Raw genomic sequence first — 19,491 nt, 5'->3', positions numbered from 1 at the left:
AAGTCGAACGTAAAAACATTCAGTTTTGGTCAGGAGAGCTAAAAGGTTCAGAGATTTCTTTACACATTAAGTCAAATTTCTACCAAGTTCACAAATATGAATAGGAAGAATTTAAAATGTAGCTACCTTAAGAATATTATAAGGAAAAATACGCTCCACTTTTACCGTTTTCTCGGATCTGGGCTTCGTGTTTTCGATCAGTCTCGTCAGATTACTTCAAGTAGTGAAGCGCGGGCTTATTTTCGTACAGCGACTTGCACTCGGCCCTATAGTACTGGGGTCTTGAGAAACTTACCACGCTCCTTTAGTGAATGGTATCAAATTGAACAGAAAGTTATCAGTGAAAAAATTCCGTAGTAAGTTAAGGTTTGTTAACCCTTCTTTGATTGTCTAGGGAGTCCATATTCTCAGCATCGTCCATTACCTTCTACGAGCATCTTTCCAAGTGGATCTCAGGTTGTTTCCGTTTACCCTCAGACTTATCACTTCAATAGCCAAGCTACTCAACAAACTGGTAAGTTGCTCGAACCAAATACATACCGTAAGTGCCCAGTTAAAAGCCAGCAGTTTCACAGCTGCCATAAGGATTTCTCTTAGCCAATAAAAACAGGGGGTTGATTTACTCAAAAGGGGCTTATTGGCAGGATAGTAAGGGGTGTGGTAAGGGCTGGAGTTCCTCATTCAGCGAGGGTGCATGTGACCTTATTTCAACCTACATTTAGTTAATCTAATTCTCTCTCCTTTCTGGTAAGCAGTCTCAACTGCGTCTCAATTGTACATTATATTTCAGGACAAGGATTCTTGGGCAGGACTTTCAACAAATGGTTTGGATCATACTATTAAAAGGTAATTAAGTAATGCATTTTCTGAGAAAAGTAGCCCGCAGAGCAGCCGTGTTAATAGGGCGAGTTAACTTTAGGAATCTCGCCATTCTTTATTCAACTGGCCATGTTTGATTTGAAGATAGAGGAAGCAGTGGGGGGGACCCCCACCCCTCTCCTTAATTTTGACCTTCGCGCACCCGCTGTGTACAAGTTTCTCTCTCTCCCCAGCCTTCCGCTGTCATTCAAATCAAAGGAGGCGGCCATAATTTTCGCTCAGGAAATACTGAGCACTCGCTAAAATTACGCCTGCTCTGCAGGCTATGAGAAAAGCCGTCAAAATCTTCTTAGCATAGGCCATTTACTCTAACTTTGGTGCTTTGGTTTACCATGGGATTGTACATTGACACTGGTTCTCTTTATATTCTACAGATTTCAAATGCAATCAAGTTCAATTCTCTCTTCATCTGATTGAAGCTAAAGAAAGGCTGTCTGCTGGATTAAATTTGCTCTCAAAATTTCATCGCTTGAAAACGTTTGTAATCATTTAATCAACTATGTTTGAACACGAGATATTGAACTCAAGATGACTTTTTTTAAAACATGTTTGTAAATATATTAATAAGCATTTGCGCATGACATATACGCAGCTGATTATTTTTTTTTTGGGGGGGGGGGAGTTGGGTAATTTACACAAATTGTGCTGAAATTGTGTCAGTTTTTTGTACATACGATTACAATAATATTTGAAAATTTAAAATAAAATACACTCTTGATCATTTCCACTATATATATCGCATGATTTGAATACGTGTACGTAGAATATGCTCGGTTTTGTTTGGCTTATTTTAAAGCTTAACCAAATGATGCAGTTAATACCTGATAAGAATCACTTACGAACCACAGTCGATTACGCAAGAAGAAACGAAATCACGAGGTTTTGATAACTGCTCTCACACCTTATGCTGCTCAGTGGAAGGAGTTTTATGAAATACATCTCGTTTGGAATTGACGAACATTCTGCGTCAAACCCCATGCAGTATAATGTGATCTTAGACATCTCGTTACGAATATCAGGGAGGAGGGTGTGGCAGCTTAAGAAACTAAGAACAAGAGGTCTGTTAAGAGCACCATTTTGCTTTACGGTTAGGGTTAGGGTTAGGGTGTTTTTGTACACCAGTAAATCACTTTCGTACATGGGGAGTCCACAAAATCCACAACCCTTTCAGTTCCTGAGTTCTAGGTATGTGGCTTTACTGAGGACGGCAACGAATCATTTGTGGCCTTCATTTATAATTCACAAGACTATAAATTTCCGACCGCGGCTCAAGCGAACGAGCACACTAGGTGAAAGGATTGTACTGGAGACAGTCACAGCCTCTCATGCATTTTACTCCAAGAACTTTTTAAATCATTGCGAGTCATTAATTTTTCTTCGCCGAAAAAACAGCGACTGCAGAAAACTAAAGGGGCATCAGACAAAACGGACGGCGAATTGATAAAAAAATATAGTCAATTTAATAATATTGGACATAGAGGGGCAACAAACAACTGACTGAGAGAGGTTCACGCAAATTAACCTTCAAACATTGCCTCTATTATTGCGAGAATTTTATTCTAACTAAACAAATAAACACAAGTTTAGTTTCTAGTTTACTAAAAATAATAATACCCGCAGTGTTGTATTTTAATAGCTTCGCTTTGTCACCAATTTCTCCACACAATTTTTTCAGGGACTTATTCGTTACTCCAAGAGTCACCTGCCACACATCAGGCGCCATTTTCTTCACCCTTGTTCAGCGCTTTTCTGAGTCGGCTGTGTTCACGAAGCCTTGAGTAAAACAGAAGAATAAACAAGCAAAGCTCAAGGTGGTCACTGAATTCTTAATTACACTCACCGCAGAATAAAACAGGAGGGGTGGGGTCATTTGGTGTTCAGGGGGAATGGAGGGTGGATCAGTCATCGTCAACAGAATATAAAGGAGGGAAGATAGAAAATTGACTGACAATTAACTGCTAATGAGGGGAGGGGGTGTTGATAGGAATATTAACAACACAACAACAACAAAACCCGATTCTCCCTCCCCCGACGATAAATGATGACCCTTGGGGGTTTTACTCTTGATTTTAAAAGGGAGTTTCATATAATCATACTTCAAGCCACCTCCTTTTATTGAGGCGCTTGGCTAAATACAAAAGAAGATCAACTACGGTAAATACTCCGTCTTTTAGGTACGCCTACTGTTTTTTTTTTTTTGTTTTTTTTTAGCACATTCCACAATAATTGATTTGGCCTAGTATACCTGATGACTATTATGTTTGCATTCCGATTGAGTGTCGCCAAAGTAAACACAAACGCTAATAAGGAAGAAGGAGAACTAAATTGCAACAGGAAGATTCCCTAAGGCGAAGAAAAAGGCGACGGATCAAGTCAAGATTGGTTTCAGGCTCTAAACCAGACACGAGGTGAAGAAAGGCAGAGCAAGGTAATCCAAGATTACTTCCGTTACCCAATTAACTTTTTTTCTCTGTCGATAAATTTGATCAGCTTTCCCTCTGCTACATAAGAAGGACTAAAGGTAAATATAGAATGTTTCATTACCTCAGAGCGTTAATTCTGATGAAGCCAGCTGCGTCTTGTGGGTTGTAGCCAGTAATGGTATCCATGCTGAGGAAGAAACAGGAACTCGTACATTTTTCGTATTTCCCTCAAAGTAATGATTGACAATTTTAAAGCAAAACTAAGTGAGGAATCTATCGTTCAATAACGGATTTGCATAAATGGATGAGTAAAATTTCCTTAATGAAAGAAATTCTTTTGAACTTTAATGTTACTCAAGAAACGGAAACGTTTGTGCAGTCTGATCGTCCGGGTGAAGGTAGTTCTAAGAGGGATTGTTGTCGGTAGTGGTGAATGATGTTTCGATAACCTTAGCAGAAGTCACCATCATTACTAAAATGGAACATGGGGAATTGGAAATTCACTCAGACTTGCAACTTAGCAAACATTTATCGCGTCTATAAAAGAATAAGGTGATGTACCTGACTAATTCCTCGTTGTAGAGGGATGCTTTAGACTCACGGCTTTTGATGTAAACCTTACACAGGAAAATTAATACAAATAAATATTCACTGAAATAGTTACATGTACTTCTGACAACAAAAATAGCACCAAAGCTTGCTTAAAATTACGGCTTCTAGCAAGTACGCCACGAGCGTTTCAGGCAGTCAACTTCATGATGAAGGCAATAGGCTCACTATAGCAGCGCAAATGGACAAAAATTATGCGCAAGCATTCATTTCCAGACGTGCGTTTTGGTGGCAGAGTTCTTATGTGATCATGCATGTTGCCAATATACCCCATAAGTTTACAACCTTAACCGTTAACGTAATTTATACAGAGTTTCACGAAAACTGTAACAGAATTGAGAAAACATACATTTCCTTTGAAAAGATCCAGCGTCACTTTTCCCTCCACGTTGTCTTGACTCTTGTCCAAACAGAAACGCACATAATCCCCTTCAGGACTGTACCAATATCCATAGTAAACCTGCTCTGAAAACTTGCCGGCCAACATCTGCTTGATTTTGCGCAATTCCTTCCATACAGAAGAAGAGAAAAACACTTACACGTCATCTCTCATACAACTCTGCATGGTTTTATGTTAGCATCCATTTAATGAATTCACGTCTCTCACAACTTACCCGGTCCATTGTGAATGTCTCAATATCCAAGTGCGCAGCTCGCAATATGGTACCACCGGGGCATTCATAGATTCCTTTGAAAGATAGAATAGATATGAGGAAAAACTGTAACAAACCCTTTATTGAGCGCTCTTAATCATTGGTATTGTACCAAATACGGTGCAGCCTAAGTAGCAAGCCCTGGAGTAACAATTTAGAGCGCAAGTTTTCGCAAGAAGTAGGGAGAGAGAAGGACATGGAACCCGAGCTACGTCTTTCCCATTGAGCAGCAGCCTCTTCGCTGGTTACAAGACAAAACGAAAGGATTTCTCCGCTTCTTCTCCTAATTTTCCATTGCCAGAAAGAAAGACTGACAATACGCACAAGCATATTTTGACATGACTTGGCGAAAACATATTGACATCATTTACAAACACACATACAGCCAAGTGATTTAAGGACATCATGCAATACAGCAAACCGTTCACCTCTGGATTTCATTCCAACAAATCTGTTTTCCACGATGTCAATTCTTCCAACACCATGGCGACCACTACAACATGAAGGGAAAAACAACTGGGATGTGAAAAATGACCCGCTATTTTCACCAGGTGTAACTACCGTAATACATTATTGGTTTTTTTTATGGCAAAAATAGCGGCAGAGTACAAAGCTGTTTTTTTTTCATTACCATGCCACAAAAAAGGTCGTCTGACCTTCACTTCGGGTGACGATTATCAGCAAAATGTTTTTTTAATGTTATGAGTATGTCTTCTTTTCTCTTCACTCTAAATATTGCAAGAGAAAACTGCTGAACGCAAGACGAATAAAGGGACAAAATCCTGATTTCTCAAGTACGTCTCGGTCGCTCTTAATTTCCGATGATACAAATCAGAGCCATACCTAATTTAACACACTGAATTATTTCCACATAATTATCTCCAAGCCATGTTCTACTGACCCCATTTTGTTGAGATAAAGATAAATATCCAATGGTTTGTCATGAACTGTGCCATCTTTCAAGTTCTGAACTCGAACTGGGACACCTGGGGTTTAAAAGATAACAGTGAGTGAGGCCATGTGTGTGTGTGTTACTTGCTTCAAGTTAGAAAAAAAAACTTTAAAAAAAAACAGGTCCCTTGGACAAGTAGCTGAGACTCTTAGGACAGCAAAGTTATTTGCGCATGTCAAAAGAAATCTATGAAACGAAAGCTCAAGGACATCCATACAAGGTCAGTTTCTCTGGCTTTGTCCGAGGCTCTTCTTTCCCCTGTGCCCTTGCTTTCTGACTTCACAGGTTACCAGCTTATCTTCACACTGATAAACAGACCTCAGGACCTCCAGACCTTTAGTTAAATATTGTTTTCTCTGAAAGTCAGCCTCAAAGTGATCTGACAGCTCAGAGTTATGCCTTATGTCAATTTCAAACCAATGAGAATCAAATAATTACATGAAATATTTATTAAAAATTACTTTTATAAGACGAACATTCATTTAAAACAATGCTTAAAGGAAGGATATTTTATAAGTATAGTTTGAAAATATTTACCTTTCTTAAACTCAAGCTCGAGCTGTTCTGGCTGATGAAAGAAGATAAGCAAAGATAAAACTTATGATGAAATAATAATAATAATAATAATTATAATAATAATAATAATAATTATAATAATAATAATAATAATTATAATAATATTTTAACCAGGAAGCCCAACTTGCCAAGGCTAACAGAATAAATGTTGGGTTTAATGATGCATCATGTATAAAACCCTTTGCCTCCTGATCAAAATGTAAATGAGAGCACTTCACCTGCATGATACATTGAAGAAGTCCGTGTTAAGGAAATTCATGATTATAAACAAGAAACATTAAAAGCTTACCTCATCAGGAGCAGATTTTGGATCAGTTGTAAAGCAGTAAAGGTCATCTGGAGCCATGGTCTGAGAAGGAAAAAGCAGGTTTTAGTTACAAAGACGTAAGGTTTCAATAGAAGACTGAGCCACCTGAGGAATTAGTACTCGGGCAATATCAAGTGCCTTACCCAAAAACACAAGACAGTGGCCTTAGAAAGACACAGGGCTCAAAATGTTACAATCCAGTTTGAGGGAAGCTCACTAATCTTTTCTCCCAACAGAAAAGATAACTTAAGCTTCCTTTGAGTCAATATCTTCAAAAATAAAGATGAAAGTACCATGAACCCATTGATCAATAAACACTCACTGACCTTAGGGTTTTCAAGAATTCCAGATTCATAACTGGAACAAAACAAGTGATGACAGTAATTAATACATAATAGTAATGTGATATCCACATGAAGTTTAGCAATTCAAAAACTGGGTAAAACAACTAAGGTCATATTCAGCTAATTATATTTTAAATTATTAGTAAACTTTACAGAACTTCTCTTCTCTTTGCTCTAATGAGGGGCTAAGGCTCAAAACATCACCATAGAAACTCTTTACAGAACTTAATTTTGTGGTAAAAAACTCACCTTATGTGCATAAGGTTGGCATCAATACTCCAAGGCTTCTTTGGGGTGACTGGTAATGGTATGCCTTTTTGCTGCAGGAAATTATAAACAAGTTAATCATCTTGCCCCAGTTCTTTGAAACTTGGATAATGCTATGCACTGGATAAATCTCTATCGTGAGGATACCACGGTACATTTTGCTATCACTTTTCAGCTGGATGGTGATTTATCTGCAGGATAGTGTTATCCATCCTTTATACAACTGGGTCTTGGTATGCAATGCTTACAACAAGCAAAATTGAAAAAGGCTGAAAATTAACTGTGTTCTCAATTACTTTGATAAAAATTGTTATGGTTAATGGGATTCAAATCATAAATTTGACACTTTACTCATTTTACACACACAAGTACTAAGAAAGAGAAAAGTAACTTTGTAAAGTAAAGTAATGTTTACTTCTGCGTAGTCAAACAGGTCCTTTCTTCCCTTGAATCTGTCGTAAAATTCTGGAAGTCTCCATGGGGTAATAACCTGTGGATTCAAAAATGATATAATTGCTATTGTAATAATATTGAAAAAGTACTAGAATTTTGCCTGATTTGAAAACATGTATTCTTCACCACACCCTGTACCAGTTATATCATCAGGCACAAAGATAACAACCTCATCATGAGAGCCAAATTTAAATATTCATGAAGAATATTTTTCAATTCTCAATATATCACTTAATTCAACATTTCTTAGTGGAAGACATTTTTTGTAAAACAAACTCCATTTTTATATTGTAAGTTGAAGTAGTTTTTCTGTGAGTTTTGGTAGTTTTCCTGCAGGTGACATATTCAGCTGCCTCTTGTGTTCCATTACTGAACAGACATACATCTGTTAAATAGGTAAACCTTAATGTCAATGCTTAGCTTTCAACCCACCTTAACCCCTGGATACAGTGCATAATAAGTCATCTCAAAACGCACTTGATCATTACCCTGTTAAACAAATTCATAAATTAAGTCACCATTAGTCAAGTGAAAGTTATTGGTTCTTCAAGTACTTAAGGTTACAATTCCTTGATTAGCACTAGGTAAAAAAATAATGTATTTTCAACTCAATGTTACATCAAACAATTTAAAGAAAGTTGTGAAAACACAGACTACAGACAACATGTACATTCAGTAAATGCTTGAACCAAAGTGGCAAAACAAATCATTTTGATTTGATGACAGCTTCAAGCTACAAAATTGGGATCACTGGGTATTTTTATGGTTCCAACTGATAAAAAACCCTTGATTCCAACATGGCTGCAAAGATGGCAACAACCTTCACTGAAAGGGATCTTGTAATAAACATAAAAAAAATTATGCGTTTCTGATCAGCTGAAAACAAATGCATTCTCATGTAACACAAGCACAAAGTTGTAACATGAATACAAAGTTGTAACTCAAGTGCAAATTACAAATAGAGCAAACATGCTTTCAAAATTTTGTCTGCCTTGACTCTCTGTGATGTTTTTTCAAGTACATTATTAACAAGAAATATAACATGATTTCTCTTGTAATCTGGTGTTATAAACATTTGTACATTTTTCAAATACTACAAATTGCACTTGACCTACGAGCTTGTGCAACTTTGTTATCTTTGAAAAATTTACCCATGCTTATCAACACAAAATTGCACTTGAAATCATGTTATTACCTATCCTAATTTTACCTTTCCTGTAGCACCATGGGACACATATTCTGCACCCTCACGAAGAGCAATCTGGACTTGACGACGAGCAATGCAAGGCCTGGCAACAGCTATGACAAAGAAATTGTTGAAGTAGAAGTTGTAAAAGTAATTTTTTGGAGATTTTTATTGAATTCAACACCAAGTAAAAAGTCAATATAACATCTACCTGTTCCCATCAAATAGCGATCTTCATAAATTGCATTAGCTTGTACAGCTGGAAAGATGAACTCTTTGACAAATTCCTCTCTCAAATCCTCAATAAACACCTGTGGTACAAATTGGAAAAAATACGCTTTTCAAGGGCTATTGTACATAACGACTTCATGTTTGGAAAATGATGTTTTATAGCTGCCATTCAAAAAACATTATTGCAGGTAAACAATTCAGTGAGAAAAGAGTCTGATAATTAGATTCTAATCTTCAAGTATTCCCTCTGTAAGGGCCAAGATCAAATTTGTTTTCATACATGTAAATATTCGATTGTGGAAGAAGTTGTGGGGAAGGGATAAATTTGTATTCAGACTTTGAGTAGCAGTAAGGCAAAAAGGGGAAGCAGTGAAACAATCCAGGACCCAACAGGATGGTAAGAGACCCTTGGATTCAAATCCAAGTTACACTGAACCCAAAACCACCACAAGTGTAAGATACCAATGAGCTCTAAATACAGGACTTTGTAATTAACTTATTTGAAAAGACTCCAAGATGTTAAGATCAGTTAAAAGTTCTCAACACCCTCAATTTGTCCCTGGTGGAGGTTGAGGGGGTTAAGGTGGGATAAGGGTACAACTGCGATCCCTCAGTTCAGACCTTATTCAACCCTTTGACCCCTAGGAGCGACTAGCATCTAATTTCTCCTTACAATATCATCACTGAATCAAATATTAATCTCACAAGAATAAAGGAAATGATCACCAACTAAAGAAGCTCTTGATTGGTATAAAAATTCTCTTTGTCAGCTTGTTAGGAAATGTATAGAGAACAGTATGGAGAATATACATGCTGATATAAGGGTATAAATGGTTAAGTCAAAATCCACTAGTTTCATAACCCTAATCACAGCAAAAAATTGTTACAGATTACCGCAATTCAACCTGATTTAGGTAGGTTGAGAATTTTTGGGAATTAGGTTTGAAAAAATTGTTAGTACTAGGGATGGAGACCGCGCACCACCCTCATTTTACATCCTGTTCAAGACTTCTGGCCTGATAAGACATCTTATTCATGACAATAAATATTGAGTTTGGATAACCTGTTAAAACTCATGACTTAAAAACCATGCCCTATTTGGTAGCGTACACCTGTTTGGGCTGAAATAGGGAGTGCACACTTTCCCTCCTTAGCTTGATTTCTACCCTTTTCATCTGCTCAGTCTTCAATCATCACTTGATTTAGGAGGGAGGGATGGCTCATTTCCTGAAAAGCAGCTGATAATCAAGCCTACCTTCCCCCCCCCCTCCCATGGGCTTTTATTAAATCCATTTGATTTACTTCTAATTGGTTTTCAGAACCTCCAGAAAAAAATTAATAGATCATTTAGACCCAATTATTGTTATGGTGGTCATGAAAAAATGTTTGTTATCCTTTGAAAGAGAGCCTTTTAATTTAAATCCTGCAAGACCATGCACATAACCACAAGATTTTCACAAATGACACAAAAACTTATACTTATAAAAACCCCAAAATTAAGGATTCCTAATTATTTATGAAGAAAACATCCCACCAGATACTCTAATATTCTTAACTAATATTGACTCTGGTAAATATAGAATTTACAATTGGGCAATATTTAAGTAAAAACCAAGAAAAAGTGTAAACTAAATCAAATTTCTGAAAGTTTACACAAAGTGAAACTGGTGTACCAAAAGCGCTTGTTTAAGGCACCTGGCAAAGAAGATCAATAAATCTTTATTTATCTTTTCAATTACCATAATTTCCATTACAGAAAACCCATCCTTACTCAAACTAAAAAATGCGGTTTTTTGGGCAAACGTACGATAGCTTAGTTCACCCACAAAAGGGTTTCAATTTTAATTCAAAGCTCTGGAAAATGGCTTTGTACTGCATCCTCCAAGAAATATCTTTTTCTGAATGCTTTCATTGAGAAACTAATTTTACCAACGTCGAGTGAATCGAAATCAAAATTTAGTTTACACTTCACGGTGCGTTATCATTATAAATACATGTAATCTTTCATAAAAAAGACCTATTATTACGTGGCAATTCAGGGCAACTTTGGATTATCGCTGACCTTTTTTGCGCCCAGTTTTGTGGCCTTCGCCCTCGCCTCCTCGAAATCTTCATCTTGTCCCACATCTGCCTGAGAAAAAACGACAATTGAATCAAAAAACTTGAATCTAGGAAGACTTGGTCAATATCACAGCATAATTAGGTCATTTCGAAAGAATTGAATAAGTTTATTGTTTCTCTAGGTCACCGTAACTCACGCTTGACTTCAGCTACTGTACAATTTTTTATTTCAATTCCTAATAATTTGCATATTGCACCCAGGAGTCATAAAGCTCACCACATGAGTCCAAAAAACTCAAATCAAGACGGGTTGTCTTGTTCACGTCGAAATCATCGAACAGACAATCGGATTCAATGAAAATAAATTTTACCGAGACAGTATAAAATGATAAGCTTCGAATAGATCGAGCGACTCGTTATCCCGTGATTATCACGAAACAAATTCCTCTTACCATGAATGCAATAACTTCATACCCTTGTTCTTTGAGCCAAAGCAAGATACAAGATGTATCAAGACCTCCACTGTAGGCTAGAACCACGGTCTTTTTGTCCTCAGACATGTTCAGTATACCCTTACTTCGAACTGATAATACTACACGAACTTCAGCCAAAACACGACAACGTGGGTAATTATTCCACTTATCCAATTTCTTCCTTCTGGCGGTCTTATTTTCTCTGCTCTGATTGGTCAATTTGATAGCCATCGCGAATGATTGGTTGATGGCACTGGTCCCAGCTGATTTGGGAAACCGCTGCGTTGGCGCGAAAAATGCATCTTCCGTAGGAATAAGTCACTTAACCTTTAACAGAAGTGATTAACACGTAACTTCTTCCTATAATATCCATACATTATCCAGCAAACAGGTAATGAGAATACTCCAGCTTATCAAGTAGAAGTTTTTAACTTGATCAAACACCAAATTCTTGTAACTATCCTACAAGAAATTGTGTAGCAGCCAGAGAGGAGAATTAAGAATCAGATCCTGGGAGTTAAAGGGTTAACAATTGGTTATAACATTTTCAACCCCATGGAAAATTTTTTTCTCGAGGGATTTGTTTGCTGATGTCATGTCCTTGCACAATAGGAATATGAAGCACGCTCGCGCAATTGAATTTGATTGGACAAATTTACTAGCTATGTTATAAAAGTAATTGAAGTGTGAGAAACCCTTGTTTATATATCTTTTGGAGTATCTGTCCAACGATTTCTGCGTCCTATCTCAGCTCGGTTTCCGTGGTCAAAAGTAGACAATAAGTTAATTGTTAAATATCGCTGGCAGTGAATACTGTGTTCTGATTAGCTGCCTGGGCGGGCGAAATCGTTTCTACTCAGTGTTGCACGCTAAGATTTTGCGCAAGCAAATCTTGTCCGCGCGGAGCGGACTTACTAAGTCCGTAACTTTTGGACAATGTCGGCGTAAAAAGCGGCAGATCGTGGGAAAGACTGTCGAAGCTAAGAAAATCATAAACGACTCCTGTTGATCTAATGCTACAAACTTGCTACAAACACAGTTGCCTTTCTTTCCCGGACCTCGAAATAAACAAATCATTTTTGAAAATAAAGTGGAATCTTTTTGCTATGTTATAATCATTTATTGACCAAGTTTATTTGGTTAAGATGGCTGGATACTTCCCTCGTTTTTTTCGGCGTTTTTGTGGTACTAACAATTTTTTCTCACAGAATCACCCCTACATCAAACATCAAGGTCACGAGAATACAGGAAATGGTTACCATCTGAAGAAGTTCTGAATCATTCCGCAAATTCTCCTTGCCAAAACTATGGGAAATGTATGGAGAACAGTAGGGAGATTATGCAGACCAATGTTGGGGTGTAAAGGGTTAACCCATATTATGTAATTAAAAGCCAGCTTTTCTTTTCTTGGTGCAAGATACAACGAGTGTTACAAGATGTTAAACGTACAGAAAATGGAGTAAAGAGTATAACAAACACTGGTCTAAAAGCCAAACTGTCTAGCTTTTGCATAACTTAGAAAACGTAAACATCCATTTTGTTCTAAGATAAAATCTCCAAAGAACACTAAAAGAAATCCCTGCGCATTTAACTTGTACCATGCTGATTGTACAATCTCCAGCTTGTTTGCGAAGGAACACGAAAACACACATATTGATAAAGAGATTCGTTAGCATTTTGTATGTTTTTATCCTAGGATCAACTAAAACTGAGTTTTATTGCGATTAACCGCTTAAATCTTTCAGTTCAGCTCATGGCTTCATCAAGACTTTTCCTGTAGATTTTCCACTTTCCAACAACTCGTAAGCTTTCTTTCCCTCAGACAGTGGTAATACAGTAAAGTCACCAAACTTCACTTCGCCTTTCTTGATCCAGTTCAACACTTCAGAGCTACGCCACTTCAAATCCTCTTCCTTTTTGATGTGGTGAAACAACGAAGGTCGGCAGACGGAGAAGGAACCTTTGGCGAGTGTGTTAAGATCTAACGGAGGAGGAGTCCCGGAAACTACTCCAAAAGACACCACGATTCCTTGGACAGCTAAACACTCGAAGTCTACAGTGGAACAGAAAAGATAAGTATTAGTGCGGACAGGTTTTAAACATTTCTACGTGAAACATGAAATGGAAGTTTTCATTTTTTGTAAATCTCACGAAAGGCAGTTTCAAGGGGACTTCAATGACCTGTAACTTTAACAATCCGTTCCCTTTAACCCTTAAACTCCCATGAGTGACCAAGACAGAATTTCTCCTTACAATATCAAGCAGATAAGTGATGAGAATAAAGAAAAATATCAATTTGGGGATAATTAGTTGATACAATAATAAATTCTCTAAACTAACATTACAAGTGTCGTATTGTTGACATTAAGGAGAATTGCAAATTTGGTCTGGGAGTTAAAGGGTTAAACATTAACCTTTGAATTTAGATGATCGCAATGATTCCTGCCTTCTTGATTTCATGGATTAAATATACGAAATGGTTTAAATTTTTTTTTGGCACCTGTCCCGTACATCATGAGTAAGTAGTAATAAATATGGGTGTATAATTTAGCTCATTAAGTAATAAGTAATGGATCATTCCATTGTACTAATTTAGCTTGAGACAGGTCAGATTATTATTAAACTTGAAGCAAAAGTTATAAATGTCCTTTTTGATATTTGATCCACATCATACCTTTTTCAAAGGTTTTTTTTCCAATACCATCATAAATAACATTCACCCCTTCTCCATCAGTGATCCTGTTGACCTCTTCGGCAAAATCTTTCTGTGAGTAAAGGATGACCTCATCAGCACCAGTTTTCCTTGCCTTTGCTGCTTTGGCCTCAGTGCTGGTTGTTCCAATCACAAATGCTCCTGATAAATGTTGAAATTATGGGCTTGAAGGAGTTTCATCTATAAATCTCAACTGAATTGACTAGATAATTACATGATCAACTTGGCAAGATTAAGAGCAGTCCAAGCACAAGTAAAAGGAAATTGGAAAAAACTTTTCAGCCCCTCATTGACCTTATTTGTTTCAACTTGAAGCACTGACTGCACCCAAAAAAGAAGGTTGGCTGTGGGAAGTGTGGGAAGCAAATGATGAGAATGATATGGTGATGGCCTACACAGGTTGCTAAATAGAGATTTGGGTTGCAGTAATTGATAACAGAAATGGGATATTTCATGCAGTTGTAAAATAAATAATAGAAACCTCCCAGAAATGGAGAGTGGAATAGACCTCTTTAGCTTGTATGTTTTGCTTACCCATTTCAGGTCTCAAAGGATTTTCCAGCTTTATCTTTTGTAAATTATGCTAACATAAGTAAATGAATAAGAGGAAATTTGAAAGAAACAGTTCTCTTGAGTATTGTCACATGACCTGAAATGGGTAAACAAAACATAGAAGCTTATCAACAATTATCCACCAAAGTGGAGGTGGCTAATTGATGAGAAACTCTTGATGCGCAATCTTGTCTCATTGGCTGCTCGCAGCTGAATATTTTTTGCTCTTCACTTCCAAACTAGCCGATCAGTAGGTGCAAAAAGCACTTTTCATGTGGTATGTATTAAAGAGGTCTATTGGAAGCAAACTAATTGCCAACAAAATTATAGTAAGTCAATAAATTTTACTTTCCATGATTCTATCCCTTCCTACTAGCATCCACACTCCTCCTTTGGTGTGTCACTTACTATTCCCAACCTTTCTTTTAACCGCAAACTTAATCGTTAAAACAAGTAGTCTAATTATGCAGCTAATAGGCTACATACTGTCTTTGAGGCTTTAACTACTGCCTACATTGCCCAGCTCCTCAATTCAAAATCATGTTTATATACAAATTACTTTCAGAGAGCTTATCTTGAAGAGTTCTAGGGTGTGACACTGCTATTTTGGGGGGGATGCCTTCCTTGGTTACATTTACACTAGTCCTGAAAGCATCCCTTAAAAAAGATTCCACTGGATATCTCCAAACTGAAAACCATATACTTTTGTTACCTGCATTCTTTGCCACTTGACACACAAGAGACCCAGTCCCTCCAGAGATAGCATGTATCAGCACCTTGTCACCAGGCTTCACTCTGCCAGTTGTATGCACAAGGTAGTGTGCAGTCATCCCCTGAACCATTGATGTAGCAGCTTGCTCAAAACTAATCTCCTCTGGAACTTTTACCAGTCTTGATGCTGACACTTTTGCATACTCAGCATGTGCTCCTGGTGATTAAAATTATTTAGAAACTATTTATGGTATCAGCCCATGTTATCGACTCAAAATTCAAGTTGGACTCCCTAACAGTTAGCATAAATAATCTAGGATTAGTCACTGGTTGAGCCACAACTTTTCAAAAATTTTGATCTTTCTATACATTTTCACTTGAGGCACTTTAGAAGTCATTCATCCAAGAGAGCCAATTATCATGTATTTTCAGCCTTCAATGTCATTTAGATATCTTTTTTGTAATCTATCTATTCTGGAGAAATATAATTTTGGATTAAATCCACAACCTCTCAAATCATACCTTAAATTTGTGAATTGACTTTGTAAACTTAACAGGCCTAAAGCATGGTTTTTATACAGGCAGTGGGTCTTACATATTTTCTATAAGCAGATTGTCTTCATCAAATAAATGTCCTTCAACTGCTGACTAGCTGCATTCCTGCTCCCTTGATACTGCTCACAAAAATAAATGTCTAGATAAAAGATTCAGCTAAATTCAAGATACTTTAGAATGCCGTTTTGTTTAACAACAGCTAAACTTTGTTTAAACAATCCACCTAACATCACCACACAAAATTAAAAGTAGCTACATTGAAAGCACCTGAGACAAAATGAACACAAATTCATTATAAAATCAACAATCCTTTAATGATAAACATGATAATTTCTCAATGGAAATTTTCTTGATGTACCCTCCATAAATAGACATATATAGGAGATTCATTCAGGTAAATGTCCAGGAGAGTGGAAGATTCATAACTTAAGTATTCTGGCATATACTGGTATGAATATGCCAAAGTTATTGCTAAAAAGGCAAGCTCTATTATTAGCTTACACATTTTTTTAAAGAGTCTTGTCATTCAATTGACACCCATATTGAGGTTAATGATTTAAATAAGATTAAGAAAGATGGTAAGTTTTTATCTCGGTAAAGAAATACAGAAAGATTTTTTCTTCTTGTCATGAGTGAGGGACAAAGAAAAAATCTGAGTCCCCATAAGGAAATAAATGAAAATATATAAAAATAAGCTTCAGTAATTACAGTTAGTCAACATTATAACATTATATTACTGAAGTGAGTGCTGTCACCTACAAGTAGTAGGTGCCCTGTGGTATTTCATATTCTAAAGTTTGATATTTTTGAGAACTTGTTGCTTATAAGAGGTGATTTGTGACAGAAGTGGTCAACCAGGGACATACCATAGCATCTAAAAAATAAATCATTCATTTACCAGATCCAACGACTGCATATGCTACTCTCTCTCCTTTAGTCACACTAGTGACATTAACACCAATTTTTTCCACTGTTCCAGCAGCCTCCACTCCCATTGTCAAAGGAAACCCTGATCCTACAGCTTTGAGAGGCAAAGCCCCATTCCTTACCAAGACATCAAGGTAATTCAAGCCACAAATCTCATTTTTTACCAAAACCTAAAGAAAACATAACATAAATTTTAACCCAGAGGTACTCAAATTTATTTCATAATTGATTTCATACATAATGAGACTTCAAGCAAAAAAAAATCGAACCTCTAGTTGAAGATGTTAAATACCCAATGTTGTTAAATTTGACCACTTTATTGCAATTTTTTTCTCACAAACATGTCCAAAGGTCCTTAGCTGGTCTGTGTTTAATAGGCATTGAGGGGAGAAGAAGTAGTAATCTTAACTTTCGCTGTTTTCACTGCAGCAAGATAAAGGAATACAGAAACACTTCAAATGTTTATTGTATGGTATCTTGTTCTCTAGCTCTTACAAATTGAAGAATTAATTATCTGCATTTTCCCTCTTCATTAAAAGTTTTTGGTTTTAAAAAGTATTTCAACTATTTTCAATAAAACTTCTTGTGGGATTACACTATTACTGTATTTCCTTGAATAAGTTAAAAAAAAAATTGCTAATATAAAGATGTTTATAAAATAGCAAGCTCTTAATGAAAAGGGATACTTTTATAATTCGGCTGTAATTGGGACTCATCAATTAAGTCAAAAAATCAAGTGGCAACAGAAAGAGGTTTTTTTTTTGTATCCTTAATATTCAAGAAAGTGATGGAGTATGGGGGGGGAGGAGGGCATTTGACATTTAAGGCCATGGGGACGGGCGCTTATCTGAGGGAGAGTGCCTATTAGATCGGTAAAACGTGTTGTGTTATTCGAGAGAATACGATGGGTGAACCGGGCAGTTTGCAGTCGCAGCCTTTTACGTAGCGCGGTCATGAACAATAAACTTGTACAGTCATCACCACCATTTTGCCAATGGCGCCTATAGCTTATCTTCACATGTTTTGCTTTACGAGAATCTCAATACAGTCAGGTTAATAATGACAATTGTCCCCTTAAAATATCCACTATTTTGGCTTAAATTACACGATCATTAAAAATTGAAACCGCCAATATGATTCAGCACTGCCCCACATGAAAGAGGCAAAGACCGAGACAGTTCTTAAGAGGGAGAAATGTAAAATAGACTAGTTTATTTACCTCTCCTTCTGCGGGTTCTGGCTTGGGAACCTCACTATACTTTAGTTTCGACGAGTCGCCGAACTCTTCAACAATCAGAGCTTTCATAGACATCGTTCTGGAGAAAATATGGACAGCTTTGCAACAATTGTTTGGGCTTCGAACACACTCTTGTCAATCTACACCAAAACAAAGATTTCGCCGTCCTGTAACCTCCATCCCTTGCGTGACAGTTTTTTGGTGACATCATATTTCTAGGCGAAAGCTCGAACACGTTGGCAGAAATGTAACGCATTCACAAGTTAGAATTTGATTTTGTGCGTTTCGTCCTCTTATTAAGCTGTTCCTTTGGCTTTAAATGAAAAATTATAACCATTGCCTGGTTTGTTTCTCGTATTTTTCCATACATTTTATCAATCAGTATTACGACTTCGTGTTGTCAAATTCTGTCTGTATACCTGAAGTTAACAAATCGTACTCGTGCGATCTTGCTAATCACTCGCTAATGAGATGATTACAGGGGTGATGGGCAAAACACTGACCCAAGTCCAAGGACTACCCTAATGGACTACCTTTGAGTCATTTCGTATTTCGCTAGCCGCGACAACTAACATGAAATTTAGGCAATTATTTAATTAATTTTTTAACCATTTTAAGACAATAGTTCGAAGTCATGTTGCTTTTTTCAGTGTTGGTCGTGACGGAAGGGTGACCAAAGATGTTACATTGGAGGTCGGTGTCCCATGTCTTGTAAGCAGTTACGGAACGCTTAGGTTCGATTATAAATTTTGCTGGTACCACTAAAGTGATAAATATACTGAAGTGCTGGTACTACTCAAGTGGGACTACTACTAGGACGGATCAATATTTGTTCCCGAGCAACCGAGCTCGAAATAGGTGTAGAACATCCTAATGATGTGCAGCAATATATTAATTAGCACTAGTGATCAAGCTTTGACGGGACTATTGATATTTATCCGAAATTTTACGTTTGCCCTGGATGCGCAATGAACGATAAATTCAAATAGTTTTTTGCAAGGCGCGCGTGACCGATTGTTGTGCGGAGAACGTTAAGCTTGTGTTATAACAAGAAAGTGCGTTTTTTTGACCAGCAAATAATGAGCTAGAAGGATCTGGACCTTTAAAAATGCAATGTCTTATTTCTTGGGTCTTATTTCCTCTGCTATTTGAAGGGAGCGAGAGAGAGCAGTTACCATGGTTATCGTAATATTCCTATAATGCGCTAACTAGATGATAAGTGGTACTTAAACATGAGGGTAGCCCAGGGAGAGGGAGGGGGACAGGGGCTCCGGATCCATTTTGGAAAAGTTCACGCGTCACATGTACTTTAAACAGCATGTGTCATTTAATAGGGGAAAACTTCAAAGCTCTCTTCTTACGTGCGAGGTTAGGAGGAAATC

General features: G+C 37.1%; 2 protein-coding genes across 2 annotated transcripts; both read right to left on the bottom strand.

The window, feature by feature from the left end:
- Positions 1-2,415: 2,415 nt before the first annotated feature.
- On the bottom strand, positions 2,416-11,660 carry LOC131775545 (argininosuccinate synthase-like). Its single transcript, XM_059091660.2, has 17 exons — positions 11,394-11,660; positions 10,943-11,011; positions 8,861-8,960; positions 8,674-8,762; positions 7,896-7,952; positions 7,426-7,500; positions 6,993-7,063; positions 6,726-6,756; positions 6,382-6,441; positions 6,054-6,084; positions 5,466-5,550; positions 4,993-5,057; positions 4,526-4,599; positions 4,261-4,419; positions 3,864-3,919; positions 3,424-3,489; positions 2,416-2,652 (listed from the first exon to the last, which is right to left on the bottom strand). The coding sequence occupies exons 1-17, from the start codon at positions 11,643-11,645 to the stop codon at positions 2,592-2,594; spliced, it is 1,401 nt and encodes a 466-aa protein (XP_058947643.2). The 5' UTR covers positions 11,646-11,660; the 3' UTR covers positions 2,416-2,591.
- Positions 11,661-12,522: 862 nt separating this feature from the next.
- Positions 12,523-18,293, bottom strand: LOC131775553 (quinone oxidoreductase 1). Its single transcript, XM_059091669.2, has 5 exons — positions 18,092-18,293; positions 16,844-17,042; positions 15,392-15,607; positions 14,089-14,268; positions 12,523-13,467 (listed from the first exon to the last, which is right to left on the bottom strand). The coding sequence occupies exons 1-5, from the start codon at positions 18,182-18,184 to the stop codon at positions 13,166-13,168; spliced, it is 990 nt and encodes a 329-aa protein (XP_058947652.2). The 5' UTR covers positions 18,185-18,293; the 3' UTR covers positions 12,523-13,165.
- Between the last annotated feature and the right edge of the window lie 1,198 nt (positions 18,294-19,491).

Source organism: Pocillopora verrucosa, chromosome 4 (genome assembly GCF_036669915.1).
Source record: "Pocillopora verrucosa isolate sample1 chromosome 4, ASM3666991v2, whole genome shotgun sequence".
Classification (NCBI taxonomy): domain Eukaryota; kingdom Metazoa; phylum Cnidaria; class Anthozoa; order Scleractinia; family Pocilloporidae; genus Pocillopora; species Pocillopora verrucosa.
The sequence above is the reverse complement of the archived record's forward strand: the minus strand, read 5'-3'. Positions and strand labels throughout refer to the sequence as shown.

What these genes read in the sequence shown, in the direction of transcription:
- LOC131775545 (XM_059091660.2), bottom strand. Translation starts at nt 11,645, where the DNA reads ATGGCTATCAAATTGACCAATCAGAGCAGAGAAAATAAGACCGCCAGA. An exon ending in GAATTCTTGAAAACCCTAAG is followed by an intron (nt 6,442 to 6,725) that starts GTCAGTGAGTGT and finishes TTTCCTTCTCAG; the next exon opens with ACCATGGCTCCAGATGACCT. An exon ending in CAAAATCTGCTCCTGATGAG is followed by an intron (nt 6,085 to 6,381) that starts GTAAGCTTTTAA and finishes TTCTTTCATCAG; the next exon opens with CCAGAACAGCTCGAGCTTGA.
- LOC131775553 (XM_059091669.2), bottom strand. Translation starts at nt 18,184, where the DNA reads ATGTCTATGAAAGCTCTGATTGTTGAAGAGTTCGGCGACTCGTCGAAA. An exon ending in ATATGCAGTCGTTGGATCTG is followed by an intron (nt 15,608 to 16,843) that starts GTAAATGAATGA and finishes TTTAATCACCAG; the next exon opens with GAGCACATGCTGAGTATGCA. An exon ending in AAAAAAAACCTTTGAAAAAG is followed by an intron (nt 13,468 to 14,088) that starts GTATGATGTGGA and finishes GTTCCACTGTAG; the next exon opens with ACTTCGAGTGTTTAGCTGTC.